This window comes from Chelon labrosus, assembly GCF_963514085.1.
Source record: "Chelon labrosus genome assembly, chromosome: 20".
NCBI lineage: Eukaryota > Metazoa > Chordata > Actinopteri > Mugiliformes > Mugilidae > Chelon > Chelon labrosus.
Genome location: NC_140353.1, coordinates 13710492 through 13735565, shown reverse-complemented (window position 1 = coordinate 13735565; position 25074 = coordinate 13710492). Strand labels below are relative to the sequence as shown.

The following is a 25074-nucleotide window of genomic DNA, read 5'->3' as shown; positions in this document are numbered from 1 at the left end:
GGTGATGGAAAAGACGTCGATGTGGCTCAGAGACACCTTCTCGTGTTCGTTTGAAAGAAGCAGCTGAGATCTGAGCCGAGCCACCGTGGTGCTGAAGGGACAGCTCCTCCGCTCTCCTCCGCTCTCCTCCGCGCGCCTCCTCTGACATCTGCAGGTAGGCAGATGTGTCGCCACGGAGATAAAATAACGGAAATAAAAAACCACTGACCTCATCACTGGCAACGATATAATCTCATCATCTAAGAAACTAGAGAGCAGGCGGCGGTAGTAGCGGCATTCTTTCATCTACGGCACGCAGTGGCCTTCAGTAGGGATTCCCTGTGTGTGCATTTAAATGTCGATGAGGAGGATTCATAAAGATACAGTTTTAGGATTAGTGAGTTGAAGCTCATTCTTTTTTGTGGGTTTCGTTTCCTGTGATTTGTACATGTGTCAGAGCTGTTAGGAGGTTAGGAGCTCACAGAGAGAAGGAGAAGATATTCTTGGTATTCTCCATGGCCCCTAAGAGTCCCCAGACCATACTTAGCTCAGAAATGAGTTTTCTCAGCAGCAGACATACTTTCTCTTTAATGCCTATTCCTGTAAGATGCTCCATGAAAACTGTCCTAAATCAAACTGTATCACTGGAGGGCGATTATTTGCTCTAGTATTTGTTAATTATCTTGTGATAATATGCTAATCACAAATTTCTGATGTCCTCAGGTGTTGCATTTAAGTACCTCAAGGAAGTTTCTTCTCCACGAGCAAAATTAAACATTTAAAAATGTACAAAGAGTAAATTTAATTCATTTATAATTTATTTTGGACCAGTTTTCCACTTTAAAATGTGTCCTATTAATGTATTATAGGTAGTGATGCCTTTGATGTGTAAACATCACTATGAGATCTAAAATGTCTTTTATAACGTGTCTTCTGTTCTTGAGTAAATGGATTTGCACTCCTGCTGCTAACTGTGTGTTCTTCCCTCTCAGACATGTTCACCAGGATGCTGAAACTCAGACTTCTTAACGCCGTAGCCCCTGCGTACTTCTTCATGGCTACAGCAGCCACCTTTGTTCTGCACTTTGGCTTCTTCATGCCGGCAATCTTCCCAAACCCAGACACGTCGCTGACGGCGTCGACAGCCCTCCACACGGTGGCTTTCCTCTTCCTGATGTTCAACGCGTTAGGGAATTACATGATGACTATTAAATATCCGGCTGAAAGTGCCAACGAGACTGTGGTCCCGGTGTGTTCGCCGCACTGCTCGGACAAAGTGGACGCACACTACCTCCTAAACGGCCGCCACTTCTGCAAACTGTGCAAGAAAGTCATCCTCAAGAGGGATCACCACTGTTTTTTCACCGGGAACTGCATCGGCAACAAGAACATGCGCTACTTCATCATGTTCTGTATCTACACATCGTGCACGTGTCTGTACTCTTTGGTTCTTGGAGTGGCCTTTCTAACAGTGGAGTACTCCATCTCCTTTGAGAACCCGCTGACCTTCCTGACCCTTCTCCCTCTCTCCACTGGCTACTTCTTCATGGGTGAGTTTCCTAACAAAAACAGATCATTTATCAGGCTTGCTGAAACATTAATGTCTTACTTCTCAATGTCTCCTCGCAGGAACGATCCCCGGCTTGCAGTTGTTCCTGGTGCTGATGCTCTACGTGTGGCTGGGCATCGGCCTGGTCTGCGCAGGTTTCTGTTGCCAGCAGGTGCTGCTGGTGGCCCGGGGACAGACCTGGTGTCAGATGCAGAGAGGGGAGCTGGTGGAGAGTCGCAGCCCCTGGAGAGCCAACCTAAAGGATGTTTTTGGTACGCGCTGGATCCTCGGCCTTATCCTGCCTGTGCAGACAGTGGAGACGTGCTCTGAAGACGCAGACGCACACAAACAAGACTGAGAGATGTAAAAACAGAAGCTCCCCATAGCTGAAACTCTGGATCCATGCAGTGATTGATTTGAAATTCTAAGTGGACGCTTTATGACGTCCATGAAATAGCTAGCTGTTAGCACACATTCCTTTAAGGACAGGAGCCATACAAGCAATGTCAAATAAGTGCATAGTGTAAGTGTATCCTTTAAGTAGCTTTTTAAAAGGCAATATTAAGACGTATAATTTGGTCATTTTGGAAATCCAGCTATTTTACATGCAATGCTTGCATCCGAATATAAAGAAGGCTTTGCATGCATTCGTAGCTTTGCAGTTTTGTTATTTGACAGCCTGTGCCATGCGGTGCTCTGAGATTACCAGTCAAAGTGCTTTGTTCTTCCACACTTCCTTATAGGATGCCTACAATGTGACATTCAGGAAACTTAGGGTCATTTCTATGACAGTAATCCACTTTGATGTTAAGGGCTATCAGACGAGGAAACTATAGCGTGTATTCAGCATAAACTGCCAGCTTTGACAGTGAACTGTATGTTTTTTTACACTAATGTGACAGTTTGACAAAGATACAGTAATATCCTCCTTTACAAGAATGGGTGGGGGGGAATGTGGATCATATAATTATCCAGGGTATTATTCACCACGTGCCATAACATGCTTTTAAATCACCCCAAAGATGAGGTATTACTGCTAAAGATAGGCCACTCTGCATAATAATATTATGAACTTTTCACTGTTGCGCTGTGGCTACAGCTACTGACATACTGGACTTCACGTCAAAGATGTTTTGGGTTTCAAGAAATACACTTTTTAGAGATATTTTGTCTATTCCTGTTATACCAATAAAAGCAAATCACACCAAGTGGTCAGATTTTGTCTTTAATAATGACACACTCTGAGCTGGAGAAGTGCAATAAATGACTGAGAAGAAATCAACAGTTTAACTGTGCGACTTCCTTCTGAAGGAAAGATGATACACAAAGCACACTTCACAATAACAAGAAAACAATTACCCCAAAAGTAACCTGTCATCCTCCTTTAAGTGCCGTTTTAAAAGGTTTCAACAACAGAAAACATTACAACAGTGTTTAGTTGCTCAAATAAATAAAAGTCAACCATTTGTGCTGATGTTTTGATACAGTCACTCTGTATCCAAGTGGTTTGTTTTACAAATTCAACAAAGAATAGGGACTCTTTGGACACCCCTCAAAAACATTCAACTTCCTTTCACGTGAAGCGTAAAATAAGCTGCTCAAGCACTGATATGAAGTACAAACACACTTAAAAGGCACAGGCATCCAGATCAACATTTATATTCACATTATTCTATCAAAGCTCAGTAACTTTGTCACTAAAGAGCAAGAGTCTGTAATATGAAGCTAAACGTTCAGCTGTATCTTTTTGTCTTTAAGTTTCAATTAGTATTACTGTACATCATATCAAAACAGTAGGAATGAAGATGTCAGCAACAGATCCCAAGGCAAGACAATTATGTGGCTACAGCAATTGCTACTATGTAAATTCCTTTATCAACTCTTGTCAAACAAGAAGCTCACTCTATGAGTAAACTGGCAAAATAATCTTATTTTTTTCTTCTTGTCTTTTTATTTTATTCACAAAGCTCTAGTCTTGGTCAAAAGCGCTGCAGGAAATAAATAATAACTGACACGAACTAATAAACCCATATATATGTATATAAAAACAAAACAATGTCAAACAGCGTAAAACAAGCCGTCAGTATAGACACGTCCCTACAAAAGAAGCTCATCGAGATTCATTCACTTAAAGGATATAGAAAAAAAAACTGACAAGTTGTCTGTTGACTAAAGACGCATGATGGACGTGTATCCATCAGGTTTTCTATCTGATCTAAAAAGTACAATGTATGTTCATATCTTCTCTACAGCAATGACATTCACGGCCTCTATAAGGAAACAACCGCACCGTCTCTGTAAGGCATGCGTTAATGTATTTAGGAGTTCGACACACAGAAGCCATAGCCCTATTTGCAAGTGATTCTTGCTATTTTGAAACGGCAGAGGCAAAAATTTTGTTATAGGCAAGGGTTTGAAATATAAGCATGCTTTGTAGTTCCCATTTCTGAATAGTGGCTGTGCTTCAGATTCAAACCAACAGTTGTATTTTGCTCTCCTAATCCATAACTTTCGCCACCGGATCAAAGTGTGAACGCTTGTAGTTTAGTTCAGATTTGATTATGTGATTTCTCACCAAATATGCTTCTCGACTGATTCTCCTGCATGCAGATTCAAAACTGCCGTTCCACAAACATATTACGCCAGGACTCTCTGAGCTTTAGTGCCCCACTGTTCCTTTTCTGCGTCCTGCAGAGAGAGCTGGAGTTTAGTCCACAGCTGTGGTTCTCCACTGCTTAGAGCCTCCAGCAGCAGAGCCGTTTGCTCTTTAAGCTGCTGCAGCTGGCCCTGTGTGCGCTTATTCTCCTTGATCAGCTGCTTTGTGCGCATGGTAATCCCCAGCAGGCCCGACTTGCTGAGAATGTTGTAGGTATTGCTGAAGCGTTTCAGTTTGGTACTGTGATCTGACAGGGCGTCCTGGTAATCGTCATCATCCATCCTGCTGCTGTCCGTCACAGTCCTAAATTCATTTGTGTAGGAAGGCAGAGAGACGCTTCCTGCTAGTGAAGATAGAGACTTGTCAGCAAGCTGCTCCTGACTCTCGGCTGACTGTGCTTGGTTGTTTGCTGCTTCAAAGTTGGCGATTGGCTGGGTTGTCGTCGTCGTCTGCACTGCGGGCTGTGGACTCGGGGAACTGTAGGGCCTGTGGCTGTGATGGTGCCTCCTCTGTCGCTGGTCGTGTCCTGACGTGGCACTCCCCCTCACCCTCGAGGATCCCACCCGTTTGGTGGGCCTGTCAACAGGGTGCGGGGCGATTTTGGGATACGACTTGAGGATGGGCATGTAGCTTTTTGATTGTCGCACATTTTCAGAGCCTGTCTTAGGAGAGCTGCTGCTGCTGCCATTTGGGACCATGGGTTGAAGAAGAACCACCTGTGACTGGGGCATCACTTCCAGTGGTGAAGGAAAGCCCCACTGTTTTTCTGCTGGAGTCATGGAGGAAGGCTAGAGAAAAGAAAACCTTCACATCACTCTTTAATCTAGAATTTAAAACTTAAAGTACAGTAGTTTTTTTTAAATACAAGCAGGATATTCAAAACAAAGTGTTACCTTTTAAAATAAATGTTTTAAAATAAATGTCAACCCTTTATGCTCCTGCAAGCATTGTTCTGTAATGATGATGCTAAAATGCGAGGTGGTACTAAGATATCATTATTCAATACTACCACCTTGATTTGCCACCAGCAAAAACGAGAAGAAAATAAACAGGAATACGCCGAGTGTATTTGGCTGCACCGAAACAAAAAACGCTGAATTCTGTGTTTAAAATAAGAGAAAAGTTTCCTGGAGACTGCGTCAAGTGAAAAATATTATAGAGAGGGTTACAGAGTTTATGGGTTGTAGAGAACACAAGTTTTTACCATGTGTTGGAGCTTCTGGAGCAAAGGTACGTGCAACGCTCTCCTTGCGACATTAGCTTTGACAGCCCTATAAACTGTACTTTATAAAGTTGTACGGTGCACATGTGATCTAGGATAAGATGATATGAGATAAAAAAAAAAAAAAAAGCCTTTATAAATCTCCAGGGGAGGAAATTTTGTTTATTTAATTGGATAGGATCTGGGCTCGGACTGGCCGATATCGAAGATTAACAGATCGTATCGGATTGGAGGGCAACTTGACATCTCTAGTTACTTATACTGAAATCACTGCAACACAAAAAGGAGAGAAGTAGATAACGTCAGGAGGCAGAAGATGTGAGAATATGTGTGCTTGTCCGGCTGCTGAGGGATGTTGAGGAGCAAATGCGTTTCAAACCAATCAGAGGTGTTGTGCTCCGTGTCGTTACATTTCTGGGGAGGTGCACGGCAGGCTACGGGGTAGGGAACAGGGGACGTAGGTATGACGAGCGACCATATATCACCTTAAGGCATCTTAGTTACACTCTTAACTCAAAGTAAGAATTGGAAATAAATGTCTGGATTAATAAAATACCCAATTATGACAAAATGAGAACAGGGAACGGAAAAAATAAATTTCAGCTGTTGACCAATCTATAAGGGCAAGTTAACCTATTGTAACCATAATAAACCAACACAGTGACAAAGTTAGTTGAGGAAAATTCATGGTTAATAGCAAATGCAAAGCCACCATTAATGAATGAAAAGTTAATGATTTATTATCCATTGTGTGCTACTGTTTAAATTCAACAGTGCAGTAAAACACCCCAAGAATAGGGAAATACACACATAGACACACACAGCTGTATTTTACCTGCTTTAAGACAAAGTTGTTCATGATGATCATTGGAGAAAGTCCAGTGTACGAGCCTCCCATCACAGCCACCTGCGGACCAGTCGCTTCCTGGCCGACTACCGACCCATTCCGTCCTATGTCTTCAGAGTCCGTCAGCTCAACCGTACTGAGGTACTCAGAGCTGGCATCTGAGGACGAGGGGACAAGCATACGGCTGTCATTATGTTTAGAAGAAACAGATTTACATTTCAGTTGTGTGCAGAGCGGCGGAAGATTAGTGGTACGAAAACAGTGGTGGATGTAGATAAGCATCTCTAAAGCGCTTGGAAACGGATACCATCAGCCTAATGATGAGGGCTAAACAAAATCCAGGTCAGCTCTCTCATGTAAATAAGGGTCATTTCCAACAGAGAATAGTCTCTATAGAAAATGTGACCTAGATCTCCAGGTTTGATATAGACTGACCTTATTTATGAATTGACAGTTGCAATTTCTAATCACACTCCTTATAATCTCACTCTTATTACATTCAGAACAAGACATATGCCACAATTACAACCCAAAATTAAACTAGACAAACCCAAAACTTAAAGGCCCAACCCTTCAGAGAGTAATGTAACAGAATCAAACCTGAGAAGCCTGAATCTCTCTCCAGGTCATGCTTGGATGTTCCAAGGTGTGGTGTCCTGGTGAACAGCGGTGTCCTGTGTCTGTCTGGTCTACTAAAACTGCTCATGTTGATCTCTTCTGGAAAAAGTTAGATAACGAGAACAAAATTGTTTGTCTGAATTTGGACAGAACAAAGTCCTGGAAAGCCCGAAAAAGTTGAATGAACTTTTGCCTTAATTTCAGATTTGTTTAAGGTCAAATATCATTATTATTCAAGTTGTAATTTCATTTGTTTGCATTTTTTTTGTGTCAGGAGCTTGTTTGGTCTTGGGCATAACAAAGATTGTATTGGCTAATAATTAATCTGTAGTTGGCACCAGAATGTTGTTAGTGTTTTAGCGTGTGTGTCTGTGTCAGGCTACATCTTGTTGGGGATGGCTGCTGCCATGAATTCACTCCTTAAGGAGTGTCGTTGTTATGGGGCGGGGTGCCTGGTCTGCTACATGTCTAAGTAACATCCACACTAATGCCAGGTCCAAAAGTTTCCCAGCAGCACAATGAACTGTCACAAGATGGTCAATGTTATTTACTTCTCCTGTCAGTGGTTTTAATGTTGTGGCTGATCGTCAAATCATGCCTTGAACAGGCCATTAAACTTTTACACTTCTTAACAACAATACAGTATTAGTTAGCTTAAAGAGTTACAATAAAGCTGTTCACAATTTCGCTACTTTCGCTACTAAAGTATGATAACAAACACAAAGTGAGACCAAACAATATAAGCTGTAACACGCTGTAGCTAATGTTGTTTACATACGCAACTTTATCAACGCTATCTGTAAACTGTTAACAACAGTTAATTTACCATACATTGTTTTTTTCTATTATACAGCTAGGCTGTTGTAGTAAGAAAATATACAATGTTACATTAGCTGCTTTCTGCGTTAAGTATGTTTGTTTATTGATTTACCCTTGCGCTGTTAGCCCAAGTTAGCTAAATTACGCTAGCTACACACATAGCATTAGCTTGTTGTCGAGTTGATCACGAGACTATCCGTAAGCTATTTAGCTAACTCTGTGATTTTTGCAAACCTTAACAACACGCCGTTTTCTTGAAAACGAGTATCCGCCTGCAGTGGAATCCGAGTTAATCGTGTTTCTACTGTTGTCGCTGCACGTCTTTGGTATAGCTAGCTAATGTTAGCTATTACCAACTGCCGTTATGATTTACGTAATCTACTACAACCCACGGCGCGGTCTCACAGGCACACACTAACGTGACAAAGTGGGCGTTTTTATATATTTATAATGAGCTTCAAATTATATATATACAAAAAATAACAATTATGCGGTGAATTGTTTTGTTATTCACACATAACTCGAAAATGCGGTTGCCTCATCTATCTATCTATCTATCTATCTATCTATCTATCTATGTCTAAACATTAACAGATAACAGTTATTGATTTTTTTATTTTTTTTTTAACCAAATGAGTTTTTAAATCCATCTTTAGTGGTTTTGTTTCAAACATTGTCAAGCAGTTTCAAGTGGAGGATATGTGCTTAAGTTTCCTGGAAAACACAGCCGAGGGCTCTAATGTCCTTGTTCTGGCTGACTGCTGTGCCCCGCTGTGCACTGAGGTTACCAAGGCAACGGGTTTCTTTTTCTTCCAGGATGATGACGAAACAGGAGCGCTTGTTTTTACGATGTGCACATATTTAATTTCTTCGGTGTGTGTTATGTTACAATCCACACACAGCTGTCCTGTTGTAATAATTAAAAAGAACATATAATACAGAAATTAATAGGTCTACTAGTTCTAATGGGATATGCCGTTGTTTAATAAATCACACAAGATGATTGGACAACCATAAGAGTTTTATTACAAAATAAATATTTAAATGAAATAAAAACACTAGCACAGTCAAAATGTTGCTTTGTACATTTTCATAGATTTTCTTTGTGTAGTACATGAAAAAAAAAAAAATAAAAAGGACATAATTTTACATAACTACCTCAATTGATCCCGTCTGCACTGCAGTGTTTCCAAAAACAGACAGAGGAAGACCCCTGTGGTGTGGGATTATGGGAGTCTTGCGTCACTAGAGTGCACACAATTGTGTGATGTTTCACTGCACAGAGCACAGAAATACTTTTTTCTTTTTTTTTAATGAGAACTCCTGAAGTCGCATTTGAAAAAGAAAAAGATGTGTGTATTTTTTATTCTACAACAGGCGTCAAAACCACATGAGTACTACAGCCTACTGTCTATTGGTTTTTGTTGGGCATGCCACATCCTCCGCTCCACTGCCTATAGGCACACATTTTCTGGTGTAATTTCAAATCAACATATATGTTTGGTGCATTGCTTCCTGCAGGGGTGATTATCCAGAGCTGGAGCTCCTCATTCATCATTAGGGGCACATTTGCTGTCTCATATTTACAGGAGACTCAGCAACGACTCAATTCCACTTGACAGAGGGTTTGTTTGAAAATTGACATTTTTGACAGTCTGATAAATCACAGTTAGTTATGCACAATCTTCTGAGGGCATATTTATTTAGTAACTATATGTCTTATTTATGTTTCATCTGACAGTAAAACACATTAAACTCATGGTTTATCACAAGTGATTACTTTCATTAATGATAGGTAGGCGATTCCAATACGCTGATAATGTGATTAATTTTGACTGACTATGTGTCCAAATTCTGATCCTACTGGTAAATCTGAGCAGGAAATACATACTTTAACATAGAGCCATTTTAAACAGTTTCCTTAAAACACTAGAGGGAGACATTTCATTATTGCATGTACAAAGCAGCTGTACATTCAGTCCAACATATGCCATTACGACAAGTCAAGGCTTTTTTAGATAATTATTCAACAATGGATGACAAACTTTTTAAAGGTTGCTGGTCCAAGTATATTCAGCTGTATCAATAAATATAGATTTTTTTTAACAAGTGTAACCACCTTTAAATACCAAAGAAATCAACAAATTAACATAACTGATACAGTAATACCTAGTATAAAAAAAGAAGTCTGTTTGGTTCTACATTGCACTGGCTCCCAGGGATGTCCATTGTATCAGGTGTGTCACAGCAGTGTTTCCACCAATCAAAACCCACTTCCTGTTGAACCTTGTCGTTACAAACGCCCCACCCATGAAAAGGAGAGCGCGCAGCAAGTCAACCCAGCTGTTTGAGTCTCTGGCAGCAGACACAGTATTGATAGGTGAGTGAGTGAGACTCTCGATGCCGTCACTGGGCTGGAAATAAATAGTGAGCCACACTGCAACAGGGACTTGGGTCGCCACTGCAGTTACCTGCGAGGGATCTGGCACCTGAGGAAAGATCGATGCATCTTTAATGACGTGAAACGATAGTTAGTGGGTATATGAAGTCTTTCTCCAACGGCTATCAAGTTACCTGTCACATTCTTTTGTTTTTTGTCTCTCCTTTCTCTTCCTCCCTCTTCCTCTTATCTTTTTTCTGCACAGAGAGCAAAATTACCAACACGCCTCCGTTCTCTCAGAGGGAGCATTTTTATTCTTTTCAGCAATCTAGGAACTGGTATTATAAAACGTGCTCTTACCTTACAATCTTCTCCACTGGTTTCCTGACTCTGAGGAAAAAGATTTAAATAAATTAGAAAGAATATATAAATCTATTGTAAATCATTAAGAAGTTCCCAACCCAGTCTCCTAAAATCACATTTGGATACTATTAACTTTATTTAACCAAATATGTTTTATGGGAATTGTCCATTTTTATACTGAGAGAAGTTAGGAAAGGAATGTGGTTTTGGTCACATGCTAAACAAGTCAGCGCTGGCATTTGCAATATTTGACTACAGGAATGTGGATAGTGTGTTGTCGGTGCAATTAAAAAGCAAGAATTAGTAGTTTGTACTGTGTTTGCATACTTATCAATATTTCTTGTCTTCTTACCTACATTCACATGTCTGATGCTGCACAAAGGTCATCTCAACATATTCTTGACCTGGTTCTGATGGCCTGATTTTCAACAGCTGGGGGATAAAGTAGTTAAAATTATCAAAAAAAAAAAGAAAAAAAGAAATTAATTAACACTACATATACCGAAATGGATCACACAAGCAGTTAGCCAGCGGCACAAATGCCTCCGTCTTACCTGCATGGTGACATTTGTGGTGCGAGTGGGATGGCACTCCAGGTTCTCGTCCCCGCAGCAGCCCGCGCACCTCACCAGGGGCACACAGGAGGGGCTGTAGATGTGCTCCACCTCGGTCGGGTATTCCTGCACCACCTCCACCAGCTTCTCGATGGTCCGGCAGAAGCTGCGACCCCACACCTCTTGAAACATCAAAACTGCGAAAGAGAGTAGGAGGCTGAGTGTGGACTTAGAAACCTGGCAGCGTGTCTCTGATGGAGATGGTGTAGATGCTGAGCTGCATGGGATCAGTACACTTTTACATGGTCATCTCTCTGTCTTACTATTACAGTGCATAGTGCTTTTTGCAACTTTAGGTATGTAAATGTGTTTATGAAGCAGCTACCTCAGCAATCCTACGATATATAACCCTTATACCTCATACACAGAAACCTAAGTCCAGTTGCGATACGCCAGTGTGTATCCTGTTTTCATTTTTAAGAACAACAACAAAATAAGTTTGTCTAATGTTCAGTCCGCTTTCCTGTGGGAGTACATGTGTGAAAGTGTCCCAGTTACGTTCGGGGGGACTGTGGGGGAGGAACAGGGATGACTACGGCCAAACACAGAAGGAAAAGAAAACAAACACTGGAAACATGGCCATGAACAGAACCCTGCTGGAGCTGGAGCTCAGTTGCCCAGCAGGCACCTCTGGGACTGCAGTGACCCCCCCACCCAGGGGTCACCAAATGGAGCCTCGCACCACAACAGCTGTTTATAAAAGCAGACGTAGACGACTGGGGAGGCATCTACAGCAGGGAGATGGGGCCTTGAACTGAAACGTCGTACGCCGCAAAATCAGAGTTCACCGGCCAGTTACTGAGTGGACTGTGTGTCTTCTCCTTATCAGACTTTTTCTGTTAAATGTCCTCCTAATCTTCTTTGGCAGAAAGCGCTGTACAATGCGTTTTTCTGTTCTCTTGTAGCAATAGCGCTAATTTATGGTGACGTGAGGGAGGGAGAGGATATGAGGGGAGAGGGTCAGCAGTTGAGCAATAGCTGCTAGTCAGGACTTGACATATAATTCTCCAAAATCTGAGCAAATTGACTAATTCACACGCAAAGATTACACAGCTTAGTCTGTGTATTTCTCAGCATACCTCTACCGAAAGGTATTTTGTCAGGACTGACATCCATCAGACTACAATTTCAACCACACCGTAAAAATGGAGAGTAATAAAACAATTGGAGCTACATTTTTTGAAGTACATCTTTATAAGTAACGTCCTCAGCACTTACAGAAGATTTTGAGACATAAAATCTTACCTTCCATCGTACTGTTTATGCTTGACAAGGGTAGACTCTGCAAAACAGAAAAATGCAGCAAAGTTAATGATATTTCTTTTGTTTCGTTGACTCTTTGATATTATACCCAAACTTAATAATTAGCTTAGCATCCAAACTTGAGATTTAAGGGATGGACACGGCGTACTGGCATCAAACAACTACTGGCAAACGAAGGCCCGAAAAGTTGCACTCGAACACACCGCAAGGACAACAGCTGACATGCTGAATCAGCTGATAAGCTGACGACAAAGGTCCGACCAGTGCCGATGGGACGGGACACACTTTAAAACCCAAGGCCGCAGAGGCCAACGGAAAATGATGCTTGGTGTGTCACAACCCTGTCAAATTTTGGCAGAGGAAATACACACATTGCAACTTTTACTCCTTCAAGTCATACCAGTAAAATTTAAACATACAGTTTGTTGTATACAAATAAAACATCATCACAGCTATAAGACGACTATCTGAACGATCTGCTATTTTTGTCCTCTGGTGGTGATAGCTGGGACAACAGTGAAATAAAATGCATGCTCATGCAGTCTTTTTGACAAGCACTGGTCTCTCATATATCATGTTCCTCTGTGTGCCCAACTGTTTAGGTTCAAAACCTGTTTCCTGTGGTGTAAGATTCTGCTCTCTATTTATTTTCCCATTGATGGTTTCCCCCTCTGTCTTGATTTTTTCCCATCACCCCACGATAAACAGAGCGAATTTCTCATTCGCCTGGGAAAACACAAAACCTCTGCTTGACTCCATCTCAGGAAGGGGAATCTATGTTTGATAAAATACCCTCCGGCAGAAGCGCAGGACAGGCGGCAGACAACCTGCTTCCGCAATCCCTCCTCATCACCGGTGTTTGGTTTCAGTTTTTCTATGACACATGCAGGCTCACATTTTGTGTACCACTCTACGTGTGTTGGACAGAAAGTTGTTATGTAATGGCAAATAGACACACAAGGACAGACTTTCCCAAAACACGGCAATAAAAACTGTTGCTTTTTACACCATCTGTCCGGCGCTAAAACGCATCCTCTTCCTGTTATGAACCAAAATTAGTTTGAGGATGAGGATAGCATCTGTCAGCACACTGCTTCACTCAGCTGTTTTTTTCCCTAAACAATGTGATTTAACAGGAATGTCCTGATTTGATGATGATGCATTCACACTTACACAAACATTTCAGGGGTTCCAGTGAAACTGTTGCAGAGACGAGCGTCCAGCAGGTCTGCATATTTGGAACTGATCTGTCTTCTCCGCTGCAGAACATATCACATGACATACACAATACACAAGAGCTTCCAGTCAACCACTTGGGTTGAGTCCTCCCTGTGTTAGGGGAACTGTTGAGGACTCTCCCTCTTTTTCAAAGTGTTTGGTCATCTGACCTGTTCTTCTGGCAGCGGAGTCGTTCTATAGAGTGGCGTTCATTGAACTGTGTCGGCTGCACAAAACCACAGCAGGATATAAGCTCCGCTTGCAGGGTATTCTTTATGCACAGCATGGGAAAGTCATAGTTCAGTTTAAGTTATTGTTAAAACCCACTACCAGCCTCTGAGAAATTGATTATTTTTTATCCTCTACAGCAATGCCAGACTTATAAAATAAATCCTTTTCCATGTTAATTGGCATAAGATCTGCCTGTCTCTTTTCTCCTCTGTGGGTCTTGATGATGGTTTATTGGAGGCTGCTCCTGCATCACAAGGGCTTTTTGGCTGTGGCTTCGGTCGCTGTTCAGAATGCGGTGAGGTGGGGAGGGTTTTCTGACCTTGGTAATGGGTTAAGCCTTGACATGACAAGGAAACATCTTTGGCAGCTCCTGTGGTCGAGAACAGAGGAGTGAGCTGCCCAAAAGGAGCTGCCAGATTATAAAAGCCTACATGAGGATCCTCACGTAGACCTTCATTCCTCCTTGTGCACTTACAGTATTAGCTATGTGATTAATGGTGACTGGAGGTAATATGACTCTTGTGGGCAAGGAGGGCCGCTTTACATCAATAAGCGTGAATAAACTTGACTAATAAATCCCTGAAACAGGATGGCTTTCTGAGTAATCCTCAACGTTTCTTTCACTTCATTCCCTGATGACCTCTTTATGGGAGTTTTACTCGTCCTTAGTGAGGGCCTAACATTGCTGTGTGTCATTTTCATTTATTGTTTTCATAATGTGGGTGTTAAAACCTTTGAGACTTACTATGATTAAGAGCTATACACATAAAGTGGACTTGACCAGACTATAAATTCATCTAGTCTTGGTTATTAACAGAATACCTCTACTCTGCTCCCTTTGCCTCGCAATTCTCACTTACATGTGCAACATCTGGTTTTTGAAAAGAAGAAAGAAAAAAAAAGAAAACGCTATAAAAACTGACTGATAGCAATACACAGCTCTTTAACATACACAACTAAAAGTGCATGTCCTGCGTGTTCACTTATGAGTTTTGCTTGATTTTCTGCACCTTTTTGTAGATTAAACATTGAACACCCAGGTGGAGAATGACTGAAACATGACAATGTGCAAAAACCAAACACAAGCTGCTAAGAGGTGTCCATTCGTTTTCTAAAAAATATGTAAAGAAAAATCAACATGTGTTTCTTTTACATTTAATCAGTACAAAATCTAGAGTGAATTAAGATTAAGCATTAAAGAGTAAGGCTGTATGGGTGCGTGAGGCGGTACTAGAGTTAAAAAGATGGTCAACTCATGGATACTTCACTGGTCTACAATATGTATAATTTGTTATTTTGCAGAATAAAAGACCTGAAACTAACAACTGCAGCTACCGTCAAATAATCCAAAGGCTATTTTTCACTGTTTTGAAAATGCGACTGAAAACTTCAACGAACCTCGAAAAGGAAACGTTTCATTTGAGCTTTACTGTAATCGACAACTGGCAGTTTCACTTGAATACATGATTGTTATTGAGTGTCAAATCTTTTCAGTTCAGTCCATGCCCCAGGGAACGTCTGCGGTGAAGGAATTCTCATTGCATAATTAACAGGGTGGATATGTAATCCACCCCTCTGGTCACTGTCCCATAGCTGTAAAATTTGTTCTCAGTTCTTCACATCTGGTTCACATTGTGCTATACAGCGTAGTGCACCTCTCGGTTGCCTTCCATCAGATTGCAGAGTGAGGGGCAGTTAGCTGGAGAGTATAGATATAAATGTGTACATTGGTTACAGCAGAAATTATGATATTTACTGTTCCATATGATTAGAGTTTTAGTCCACTCCTAGCTGCTAGTCTCCTGCGGGCTAAGAGTTTGCTCTCCTCTGGGTCAGTTCAGAGGACCTGTTGTGTCCCTGGACTCCCGCCGTCAGGCCACAGAGGCCCCCAAGCCTCATTACTCTCCAGTCCCACACAGCTGAACTGCGTCATCTTTAACCTCGCTGCTTATTCCATCTGTCAGAAGAAGGGCAGCATGCGTAGGGAGCAAAACTAAAACATGATGGGGTCCCAGCATAATGGTCAGAAATTTTTTTCAACTTTGGGAGTCAAGCGGGGGAGGAGGTGACGGGTAGCTCAACAGCAGGTACCATGGCCATTTGCCAAAACGTTCTGGATATCAGCCAGCGTAGTGCACAGTGTATTTTACAGAAAAGACAGAGAAGAACCAAGAAAGAAAGTGTTTCAAAATGCAGAGGTTTCTTGTTTAGGGCCAGTCACATAAAAGAAATGCACTTGGGTGGCTGGAGTGGAAAGTTATGCAAGTTAGGTTCTTCTTCTCCATTGGATTGCAAAACAATAAGTGAAAGGGTGAGGCATGTTTTGTTTCCCAGCAATCTGAAAAGGCTTCATGTAGAAGCCAATAAATCATCATCCGACGCTTTCATTTCAATCCTGGGAGTGAAAGCCCAATTATTAACTATTAAATTATTAATGTTCCAGATAAATATCAAGATTTTCATTAATATGCTGTTGACATTTCCCTAGGCAATGGCAACGTATAAAACCTGCTCATTTACAGTAAGTTGGACATGTTGTTTCATACTCTGCTGGTTGATTTTGGGCCGTACTTCTTGTACTGACAATGCAAAATAGTTTAATTTATACTGTCAAAATAGAGCCATGGACTAGAGAGATACGTGTCTCACACTATGCTTGTATTTTGACCACTATAATTTGAATGCATCAAAGCCAAACACGTCCTATAGTTACCAGCTGGAGCGTTTTTGGCAAAAATACAGCAGCTCTCCTCACAGGATTCTGCAGGAACTTCATATTTCGTGCAGTTTTGCTGTTGATTCATGACCTCTTGGGTTATGGGGGTAAGATGTGGATTGTTTTGAATAATAGCGGAAAATTCTAATCATAAGCTTCGGTCTAATCAGTTGACTCACATGTCTTATCAGGTGTACAACTCAGATGCAGCTGTTTTGGCTCAGTCAGAGTATCAAAAGTGGACTGAGTTGCAGGAAATCCCCATTCAGTTCTATAGACTTTGTCACATAATGATTACATGGACAGAATCTTCTTTTAAACTTGATAAAGGTGACAGTGTCAATAAACTGTACATGGATTCAGGACTGTGATGTGCAAATCGCTGCCAATGGGTCTGGCTCTTGCTCAGAGTTTTGTGCTCCTGGGTATTCATAAAAGAAGGAGGAGCTGTGTCCTGGATTTGGTCTGACAGAAGCTTGACTCACCAGACCACACAGATGGGAAAAGCACTAAAGCAGAACTAGTGAACACAAACACAGAGACAGCTCGACAAGTGGGAAACCGAGCTCCACTGATCTTCATCCATCCCCCGTTGCAAACCAGATACCACATCATCAACACCATGACCACGGCATTAATTCTTAGGCCTCTCACGGGGCATTTAGGTCGCTGTATCTATTTTCCACTACCACAAAAGAAAACCAGTTCTGTTTTGTATACACAAGGCAGGTGAACCTACAATGACAGCAGTGCCATTACAGGACTGACAGTATCCAGCTGGGTCTCCGGGGTGGTCAAGTCAGGGCTTGTGATCACAGGCCGCTGCCAAAACGCCGACAGTCTTCATCAGAGCATGTGGCAAATGTGCCACAGCAATTTCCCATGTAATCTGGATGAATGGAGCCTTTGAAATCCGGAGTTATTCCACACATTAGGAAGCTGACACACTGATCCAGATTCAAACACATTGCACGCATAAGCAGAACAGTTAAAAACACAGCCTTCAATTTGGAAAGCGAAAGATACAGTGTCTGAAAGCAAATCTGAGGAGATGTGACCAAGCTGAGCTCCTACAAGTTGTGATTTGGTGAGAACTTGGAGCTCAGCTCTTGAGGTTGCCAGCTATAGACTGCAAACTATATGCAACTATAAAAAATGGACAAAGCCACAGTAATGTCCCTTTTAGGTTTGTGGACTACAATTTTGAAGCCTCAAGTCTGGCATTTGGCCACTGAGATCCTGTTTTTTGGTTTGAGGAGTGAAGGGTGGATCTGAGTCCCAACCTCAGGACAGCTTGTCAATCAAACCACACTCCCCAAACATACCACTCTTTGCGGTCCCCTCATTTCTGAAGAATGATCGAGCCATGTATCTGTCTATCTTCAGTTGCGCTGAGTAGCGTACAGACAGTTGCACTTTAAGGAACTTCTGGCAATGTGGGGCTTTTTGAATTTTGTCTGCAGCTCCAGCCCAACTTAACCCCTGGTAAAATCTTGTTTATTAAATGCCATAATGACCACTTGTAGTTCTATTGGGAATCAAATCTCCAAGGAATCATCTGAATAAAATAGTGTGCCACATGTGCAAACCATCTCCTCAAGCAAGTTTATTCAGTGCATAGATTTGAGGAATGGTTGTAATTGTCTAATCTTGCTCTCATTAAAAGAGCAAATAAACGCATTTCTCAAAATGTAGATCTGAAACTACTCCCCATGTTTTACAGTTCTTTGGTAGAGCTGTTTTCTTGCCCACAGTGAGTCGGTCATTTTAAAAACAATCATGTCGTCTTGGAGTAGTTATCTAGTTTTTTTTTTTTTAAATCCGTAAAACGGGGTCAGTTTGTAAAGGCCCATATAAATTTTGATTTAGATAAACACCATTTCCTCAGTATAAGTCCATTAATGCATGCACAAATGTCTCCCCAAAGATATACACACAAACACACACAACCGCTGTGTAAACTGTACACCCCATCCACAAACATTGCACACACACACACACGACACAGGTCTTGAGATAACGCTGACCGGTGGTAATTGTGGTCTCTATTACAGTAAACGCTGTTCTGTAAACCACAGTAAATTACATCCAGATGGGAGATTAAAGCTCGCTGAGTAGACGGCTGCCCCGAGCACCACTGGTCCTCCTCCTCCTCTGCAGGAGGAAGGAGAAATCCATATTTCCTGATTGCGATTGCGGCTCTCCCCTGGGCTGGGACATTACAACCAGAGAGAAATACCACAACAAGGCAAATAGGAGCCCTATCAGTCAGCAGGTCACTACCACTGCATGGAATCACAGGCAGACATCTGAAAGAAGAAAGATGTTCAAGAGCTGCATCTCGACAACACGAGCAGTCCTTTGATTCTGAGAAACTGAAACCCACAGCTGATAGTCACTGCAGACGCTCTAGACATTTAGGAAACCTTCCGCTTATGACACACCACCATAACAAGTGGAAGTGTGACGTCAAACCGGCTGACTTGGATAAAAATATGAGCAGGAATAAAAAAAAAAAAAAACGCCCAAGCAGACGTGCTCAACACAGATGGTCATACTAAAGTGTTGTTTTGCTGCTGGTGGCGATGTGAAGGAAGCACCTGTGTAACGCCATGTCCTCACAGATACTCCAGTGCTCGCTGCTCAGCACCATCAGAAACATGCTTTGCTGGCGAAGAGATTAGAGTGGCAAAGTCTGGTTTCTATGGCTTTATTCACGTGCAGCATTTAAAAACAGATACAAGGAGTTTTGCAAAACCAGAGAGGCTCATAGTCCTTATCATTTGCTGATTTTCTTAACATAATAGAAATATTTCTGAACAGTTCTGAATTACGCAACTGTCAATGAGTGATTTTCCCTGAAGCGCTGACTAATGAAGTCAAGTTTAGTTACGTTCATACAAGACTTCACCAGCATTTTACAAACATATTGAAAGTAAAATAGAGCAATTGTGCAAGAAGCATTCCAAGGAGTTTGGTTTAACTTCGGGAATTTAGTCAAATGGGCAGGAGGCGACAGGTGCTGTGTGAAAGGCAACTTATTTCAGAGCACACAAATCTGCAATACGCCGTGGCTTAAAAACACACACACACACACACACACACATGGTGTAACAGTGGGAGATTTATGCGCAAAGGAAATAACAGTGATACAGTGAATAGGAAGACGGAGAGTGTCAAGAAATGTGTGAACATTTCCTGGTCCTTCAGACAGCTTTAGTAACAGGGTGAGCAAGAGGACACTATTGTTCGGAAGGGAAACGCAGGTGCTTCCATTCTCAGTTGAGAGCCACACGGCCTATAAATGTGACCAGGTCATTTTAAGGAGAATGAATCACGGCATATATAAAAAGAACGCACGTATGACTGCGAATCACTGCTGGGATTCAGGTTTACGATGCTTTAATTAAAAAATGCTGCACACCTTTCTCCATGGTGCATCATTTGTGTACTCAGCCGCACTCAAATCACACTGTGCGATCTTTGTTCTGACGTCATTTCTACCTTTTAGAAATTAAACAGCAACAGTTAAAGCTCCACTGGACAACAACAACAAAAAAAAACTGCTATTAAAAAGTTGTAGTACACGAGTGGTTCCCAGCAGTGGGAGGCGCCTGAGTAGGTTATGGCACCAGTTGTGTAACAGCAATGTTCAGCTTCAGCAGTGGCCCTAAGTTGTAATTCATATCCCTCTCTCTTTCACAATTTTTCCTTTCTGTTTGTGCCCAATATGGAGGGAAACACGGACAGAACAGAGACTTTAATCGTTGCACCTCTTCTGGCTTAATCAAATACACTGCTGTTACACGCACCGCTGATGATGGGACATATGGTGGTGGACACTCCTTCCTCACACACCCACGTTGAGCTTCAATGTAAATCTCTTGTTGTACACTCGAATCGTTAAACAGCTGAAGTTAACCCCACCCCGCTCTTGGCCAAGTTTTATTGCAGACATGAATGGCTGCATGAGTCACGAGGCTGCTGTCAGCACCTCCAGCTGCGGCGGTTAAAAGAAATGATCAGTTTGGGGCTCACTTGTATGGGTAGAGAAACCTTAAGAAATACATTTAAAAATAGCAATCCCTTGTCTGATGGATCCGGTATGACCTACGTCAACCAGTGGACTAGGAGGGAGCTGCTGGTTTGGGTGTTGTTAGAAATTATGTAAGGTCTTTGGTCTTAAGCAGGAAAGGAAAACAAATCTTTTTAGACAGAGCTGATCTTTCCGTGTAAAGTAGACGACCGCGAGTTAAAGGATCATCCAGACCTCAGATCCTCTCAGACGGTGTGTGATCTGACAGATTGGATGTTGAATCCCAGAACTGTGCTGTTTACATTTGCCATCGGTCTTCAGGGCAGCAGGGGGCATTTAACCTGCTACAATGCCGAGGCCCCTGGATTTTGTCACTCATGTTTTGACTAAGCAGGCTATGAGCTGATTATGAGGATTAGAGGAAATGTGGTGATCCCATGCCGCTCCCACTCACTCTCAACTTAGCAACAGCTGCAAAGTCTCCGGTTTGAGAATCTGGTGGGACGTGGGGCTTTTTTTTCTCTTTTTTTTTTTTTTACAACTTTGAGAGCCTGACTGGGTCGACGTATAATACAATTCCATATGTGGCCTGCAGCCTGGCAGAAGGGGTCGATTCAACAGGCATCAGCAGTGTATGAAGTGTGACAGTGGCAGTGAAAGGACAAGAGAATGGCCTGGTTTTGCATTAAACATGAGAGTCACCAGAGAGAAAAGTGCCAGCTCCCAGCCACCTTGGGAGGAAATCAGAGACTGAGACGGTTCAAGGGCTGGAGCGTTAGATGGCACAAGTCCCACTGTCCGATGGCACATCCTCGTACAAGTATTTCTGGCACAACGCGGGCCTTTGAATGAGTCCTCACTCCAGTTTCAACTTTTCCTTGTTCTGGCCGATTTTCATTAAGGGACTCAAAGGCAATGCCAGGCAACAGAGAACAGACCAGCTTTGTACTCATCCACTGTTGCCTGACAGCGATATGACTGGCCTGAAATTAAGTTTCAATTGATTTCTACACACATACACTGGTTCATCTTCATCATTAAAATTCTTGCATGCATCCATTAAACATGCAGCTAAGGACAAACCAGGCAGGAAGGCAAAGCTGCAGATAAAAAATGATCCCGTTTCATACCATCCACTGTCACCAGTCAGACTAAACAGCTCACCAGGATCTGCTACTCTACAGCAAAGCTGGACAAAAAAACATAGACATTACCAAATGTTTATTGAAGATTCCCCCATTTATTTAGAGAGTGTCTCACCAACATGGCAATCAGAGCCTTTGATGGAAATCTCAAGTGAATAAAATAGGTCTCATCATACAAGAGTGAAAATAATCCATGTCTGTGAACGAGGCCTGTAAACTATGTAATTATGAGCTTAGTGCGCTTCGCCAACTATAACAGTGAGTCACTTTGCATCATGTCCTCCGCAGGGAGAGTGATGCAGTTTGTCACGTTCCATCTTATGAATGAACTGTGCTGGATGACGCTCATTCAAAGCGGTTTGAAAGTGTCAAGGAACAATGGATCACTTCTACTGGCCTCTGATGACTCCATATTTCTTTAGGACATGTTCGGACCGGACACGTTGGACTGTTTTAGTCAGCTCTGCTGTTTGAGAACGTGAAAATATTCACGTGAGTCTGATTTTGCGCTAAAACCGAAGACCCCTCCGTCCGTCCCCATCTCCTTTTGTTTCCCGTGCGTAAAGTTTCACCGTGTACGCAACTCCTTACCTGTGCAGGTGAGAACAGCAGATAAAGCGCCACCACGACCTCGATGACAAAACCGAGTTTCATTTCGGGATGTCTGCCTCCGGAGAGAGGGTGACGGATGCACACGACAAAACGAAATCCAACAAAAGTCCACAAGCTGCTCAGAAAAAAACGACGAAGATGATGCTGAGCGGGAATTTCCAAGTCATCTGCTCCCGGTTTAAAGCTGAGAGTGAGAGGAGTCACGTAGCTCCGCCGTCGCCGCGTGTAACCTGATGAAGTTGTGCTTATTAATGAATAAGGCCCCGGAGGCGAAGTGGAGGTGGTGAGGCAATAAAAGAAAGCTGCCAGAAAACGAAAGAGCTTTTTAATACGCACAGCACGCTTTTAAAAATCTAAAATCAAAGCTTCAAAAGAAGTAGTGGCAGCCAGTGTAGACAAAGCATATTTAGTGGAAACAAAGTTTTAAAAAAAAGTATTTTCTGTCCAAAAGTGAGGATCCTCTTCAGGGATACGCATAAAGTTGCGCGGAGAGTTTCAGTTTTCGCTCCTGCTCTGAGCTCCGGTCGGCAGAAAGAAACACTTGCGTCTAATTGTCCAACACTACCTTTTCACGGGCTGACCATTTAAATCTCCTCCCATTCACTGCCTTCCTCTCTGCTCTTCTCTCCACAGGACTCACTGATGTGGTTTTATAGCCCCTTTAGGCTGCAGCATATACTGGTAATTTATGTGATGCTGTAAATGGTTATCATTGCGCTTGTGCCACTGCTGCGGATGCTTTATTTGTGGATTCTAGACTATACAGCACAGGTGATTTACAGCGCAGAGTATACACAGACCGGCAGGGAAACATCTTCCGAGCACTTGGGACACTCTGAGAGAGTTATTCAGGCAAGGTAAACATTTAGAGATCTTTTTCACTGGTGACACGGGCGGTGCTGGCTCCAGAGAGTTTCCTCTGAGGCTTTAGTTGAGTTTGCAGAGACAGAAAGAGAGATTCCATTACTGTTGACACATAGACTTACTCCTCAGTGTGGGGCTTCTGTGTTTGCAGAAACCCTGGAACGAAAGGATTCCTTGTGGGCTTCCACACATTCCTTCAAGGCTGCTGAATAGCTGCACTGCCTTTTGCTATTGAACAGACCACACTCAGGAGTGTGGTGTTTCTAAACATCTCAGACACTTGAACACCCCCGCCCCATTACCAGTTTTGCCAGAGTATCAGTGAGCGCTAACAATCGAAGATGATGAAAGACATTTCCTCTAATTATGCCCGGCGACGACTCAGTTGTCTTTTCCTAAACTGTATCTCTACATGGCGATGATGGATGCTCTTTGAGGGAGCTGGGAACTGAACTCTGCAATTATTTTGTCTCGCTGCTTTCCTATGCGCAGCCATTGTCTGGTTAGTGAAAGTTTTTCCAACAATGTCAGTTTTCTTTTTCTGACTGTCTAATTATCCGTCATAGTGCAGTGACATTGCAAGTACAGATGAGGCGAACATGGCCCAGAAGCCATTTTCTCCCTCTCAAGTTGTGAAATTGTTGCCTCCACTTTTAGAAAAGGGGTTATGTAACGCCGTAATGATACAGTGCAAGTGAGCTTCAAGTTTTGCTTTCAAGATATTTTTAATAGAAGAGCAAGAGACCGTTGCATCTCCTCACTGCTCCGCCAGCCGCGCAGACTTTGTTTGCCCGTGCAACGGAGACAATCTCTCACCACTCTCTTGCCATCTGCTCAGTGATCTATCTGTGTTTGTGAGGGTGCACCGGCTGATAGGGCCTAATAAGATCACTCAAATCGTTTACACTATAAATACATGCTGATAAGACACGCAAGCCTGGTCTGAGCGATAATGTGTGCTGTCCGAATGTGTAACAACCTTAAGGGGTCTCTTTGCTTTTGTGAAAACCACAAAGCTCGATAGCCTCAACCATGCGTCTCCTTGGTTTGCATCTGCGACAAAAAAGTGTCCAAACATTTAACATTTGTCCCTATAAAGACTGAATCCGAGGGGACAGTATCTATTTAAATAATGCCTCTTTAATGAAAGGCAGTTTTTCAAAAGAAATTAGCTGCGGTGTCATTCCTACTGGGCTCATTATGATCAAAATATTAAAACTGTTTGAAAGTTTCAACTGAGCCAGGAATACAGGGCATTGGGTTTTTTGATAAGGCTTTCTGATTGAAGGACTGTCAGCTGTTTGAATAAATCACCAGTCTGCAGTGTCTCTTGATGTTGTGAAGACTAAACGAGTGGCTCTCAGGCGCTGGAGAGCAGAAGCAAGTAACATTTCCCTTTTTTGCGGTTGACCCCTCGTTTTCCCAGATCACGGAGTAAAAGGTAAACAGATGAACAACATTAATGATGTCCATTCATCATTGTTGGGGCGGCTTTGGTTTCCTCCACAGTGGGGCCTTTAAGGGGAAGGTGGAGAGCCAGAGAGCCCCTTACTTTGAATGATCTCATTAACAATAGTTAGAGGCCCACAGGGAGACCAGCATTGCTGCTAAAGACAGGAGTTAGACACAGTGTCACTGTAATGCTTGTAGATTCATTTATCTTCTGCCAAGCGTCTTTAAACGAAGTAGCTCAAAATGCGTGTGGTGCAAAAAAAAAAAAAAAAAAAAAAGAAGAAGCAAAGTATGAATGGGGCCTGCACAAGTGGATTCTGGGGGATGATGTAATATGATTTTAGTCATGATGGACCACCTGGACACCGGACTCAAACAGGATGAAGCAATAGTCCACACCCTGACCCTTTCTTCCTGTCATTAATTAGCTATGACGAACTATGAAGGTTTTGTCCCGGCACCGGCCTCATTATTGTGAAGAAAAACTATA

General features: G+C 42.4%; 3 protein-coding genes across 4 annotated transcripts; 1 reads left to right on the top strand and 2 right to left on the bottom strand.

Annotated features, from left to right (window-relative positions):
• Positions 1-672: 672 nt before the first annotated feature.
• zdhhc22 (zDHHC palmitoyltransferase 22) lies at positions 673-1886 on the top strand (the record flags this gene model as incomplete). The annotated part of the gene is made up of 2 exons (XM_084568470.1): positions 673-1529; positions 1609-1886. The coding sequence occupies exons 1-2, from the start codon at positions 974-976 to the stop codon at positions 1884-1886; spliced, it is 834 nt and encodes a 277-aa protein (XP_084424596.1). The 5' UTR covers positions 673-973.
• Positions 1887-2102: 216 nt separating this feature from the next.
• Positions 2103-8073, bottom strand: cipca (CLOCK-interacting pacemaker a). Of its 2 annotated transcripts, none has more exons than XM_084568456.1 (4): positions 7925-8073; positions 6854-6967; positions 6242-6411; positions 2103-4972 (listed from the first exon to the last, which is right to left on the bottom strand). In XM_084568456.1, the coding sequence occupies exons 2-4, from the start codon at positions 6957-6959 to the stop codon at positions 4166-4168; spliced, it is 1083 nt and encodes a 360-aa protein (XP_084424582.1). In that variant the 5' UTR covers positions 6960-6967; positions 7925-8073; the 3' UTR covers positions 2103-4165. The 2 variants fall into 2 exon arrangements, with proteins under 2 accessions (XP_084424582.1, XP_084424581.1); XM_084568455.1 differs by having other exon boundaries at positions 2104-4972; positions 6854-6970.
• Positions 8074-8696: 623 nt separating this feature from the next.
• On the bottom strand, positions 8697-22562 carry pgfb (placental growth factor b). The gene is made up of 7 exons (XM_084569868.1): positions 22248-22562; positions 12293-12329; positions 10988-11184; positions 10786-10865; positions 10431-10460; positions 10265-10327; positions 8697-10179 (listed from the first exon to the last, which is right to left on the bottom strand). The coding sequence occupies exons 1-7, from the start codon at positions 22308-22310 to the stop codon at positions 10158-10160; spliced, it is 492 nt and encodes a 163-aa protein (XP_084425994.1). The 5' UTR covers positions 22311-22562; the 3' UTR covers positions 8697-10157.
• Between the last annotated feature and the right edge of the window lie 2512 nt (positions 22563-25074).

What these genes read in the sequence shown, in the direction of transcription:
- cipca (XM_084568456.1), bottom strand. Translation starts at nt 6,959, where the DNA reads ATGAGCAGTTTTAGTAGACCAGACAGACACAGGACACCGCTGTTCACC. An exon ending in GAGAGATTCAGGCTTCTCAG is followed by an intron (nt 6,412 to 6,853) that starts GTTTGATTCTGT and finishes CCTCGTCCTCAG; the next exon opens with ATGCCAGCTCTGAGTACCTC. An exon ending in ACAACTTTGTCTTAAAGCAG is followed by an intron (nt 4,973 to 6,241) that starts GTAAAATACAGC and finishes TCTTTTCTCTAG; the next exon opens with CCTTCCTCCATGACTCCAGC.
- pgfb (XM_084569868.1), bottom strand. Translation starts at nt 22,310, where the DNA reads ATGAAACTCGGTTTTGTCATCGAGGTCGTGGTGGCGCTTTATCTGCTG. An exon ending in CCAGTGGAGAAGATTGTAAG is followed by an intron (nt 10,328 to 10,430) that starts GTAAGAGCACGT and finishes CTCTCTGTGCAG; the next exon opens with AAAAAAGATAAGAGGAAGAG. An exon ending in AAAACAAAAGAATGTGACAG is followed by an intron (nt 10,180 to 10,264) that starts GTAACTTGATAG and finishes ATCTTTCCTCAG; the next exon opens with GTGCCAGATCCCTCGCAGGT.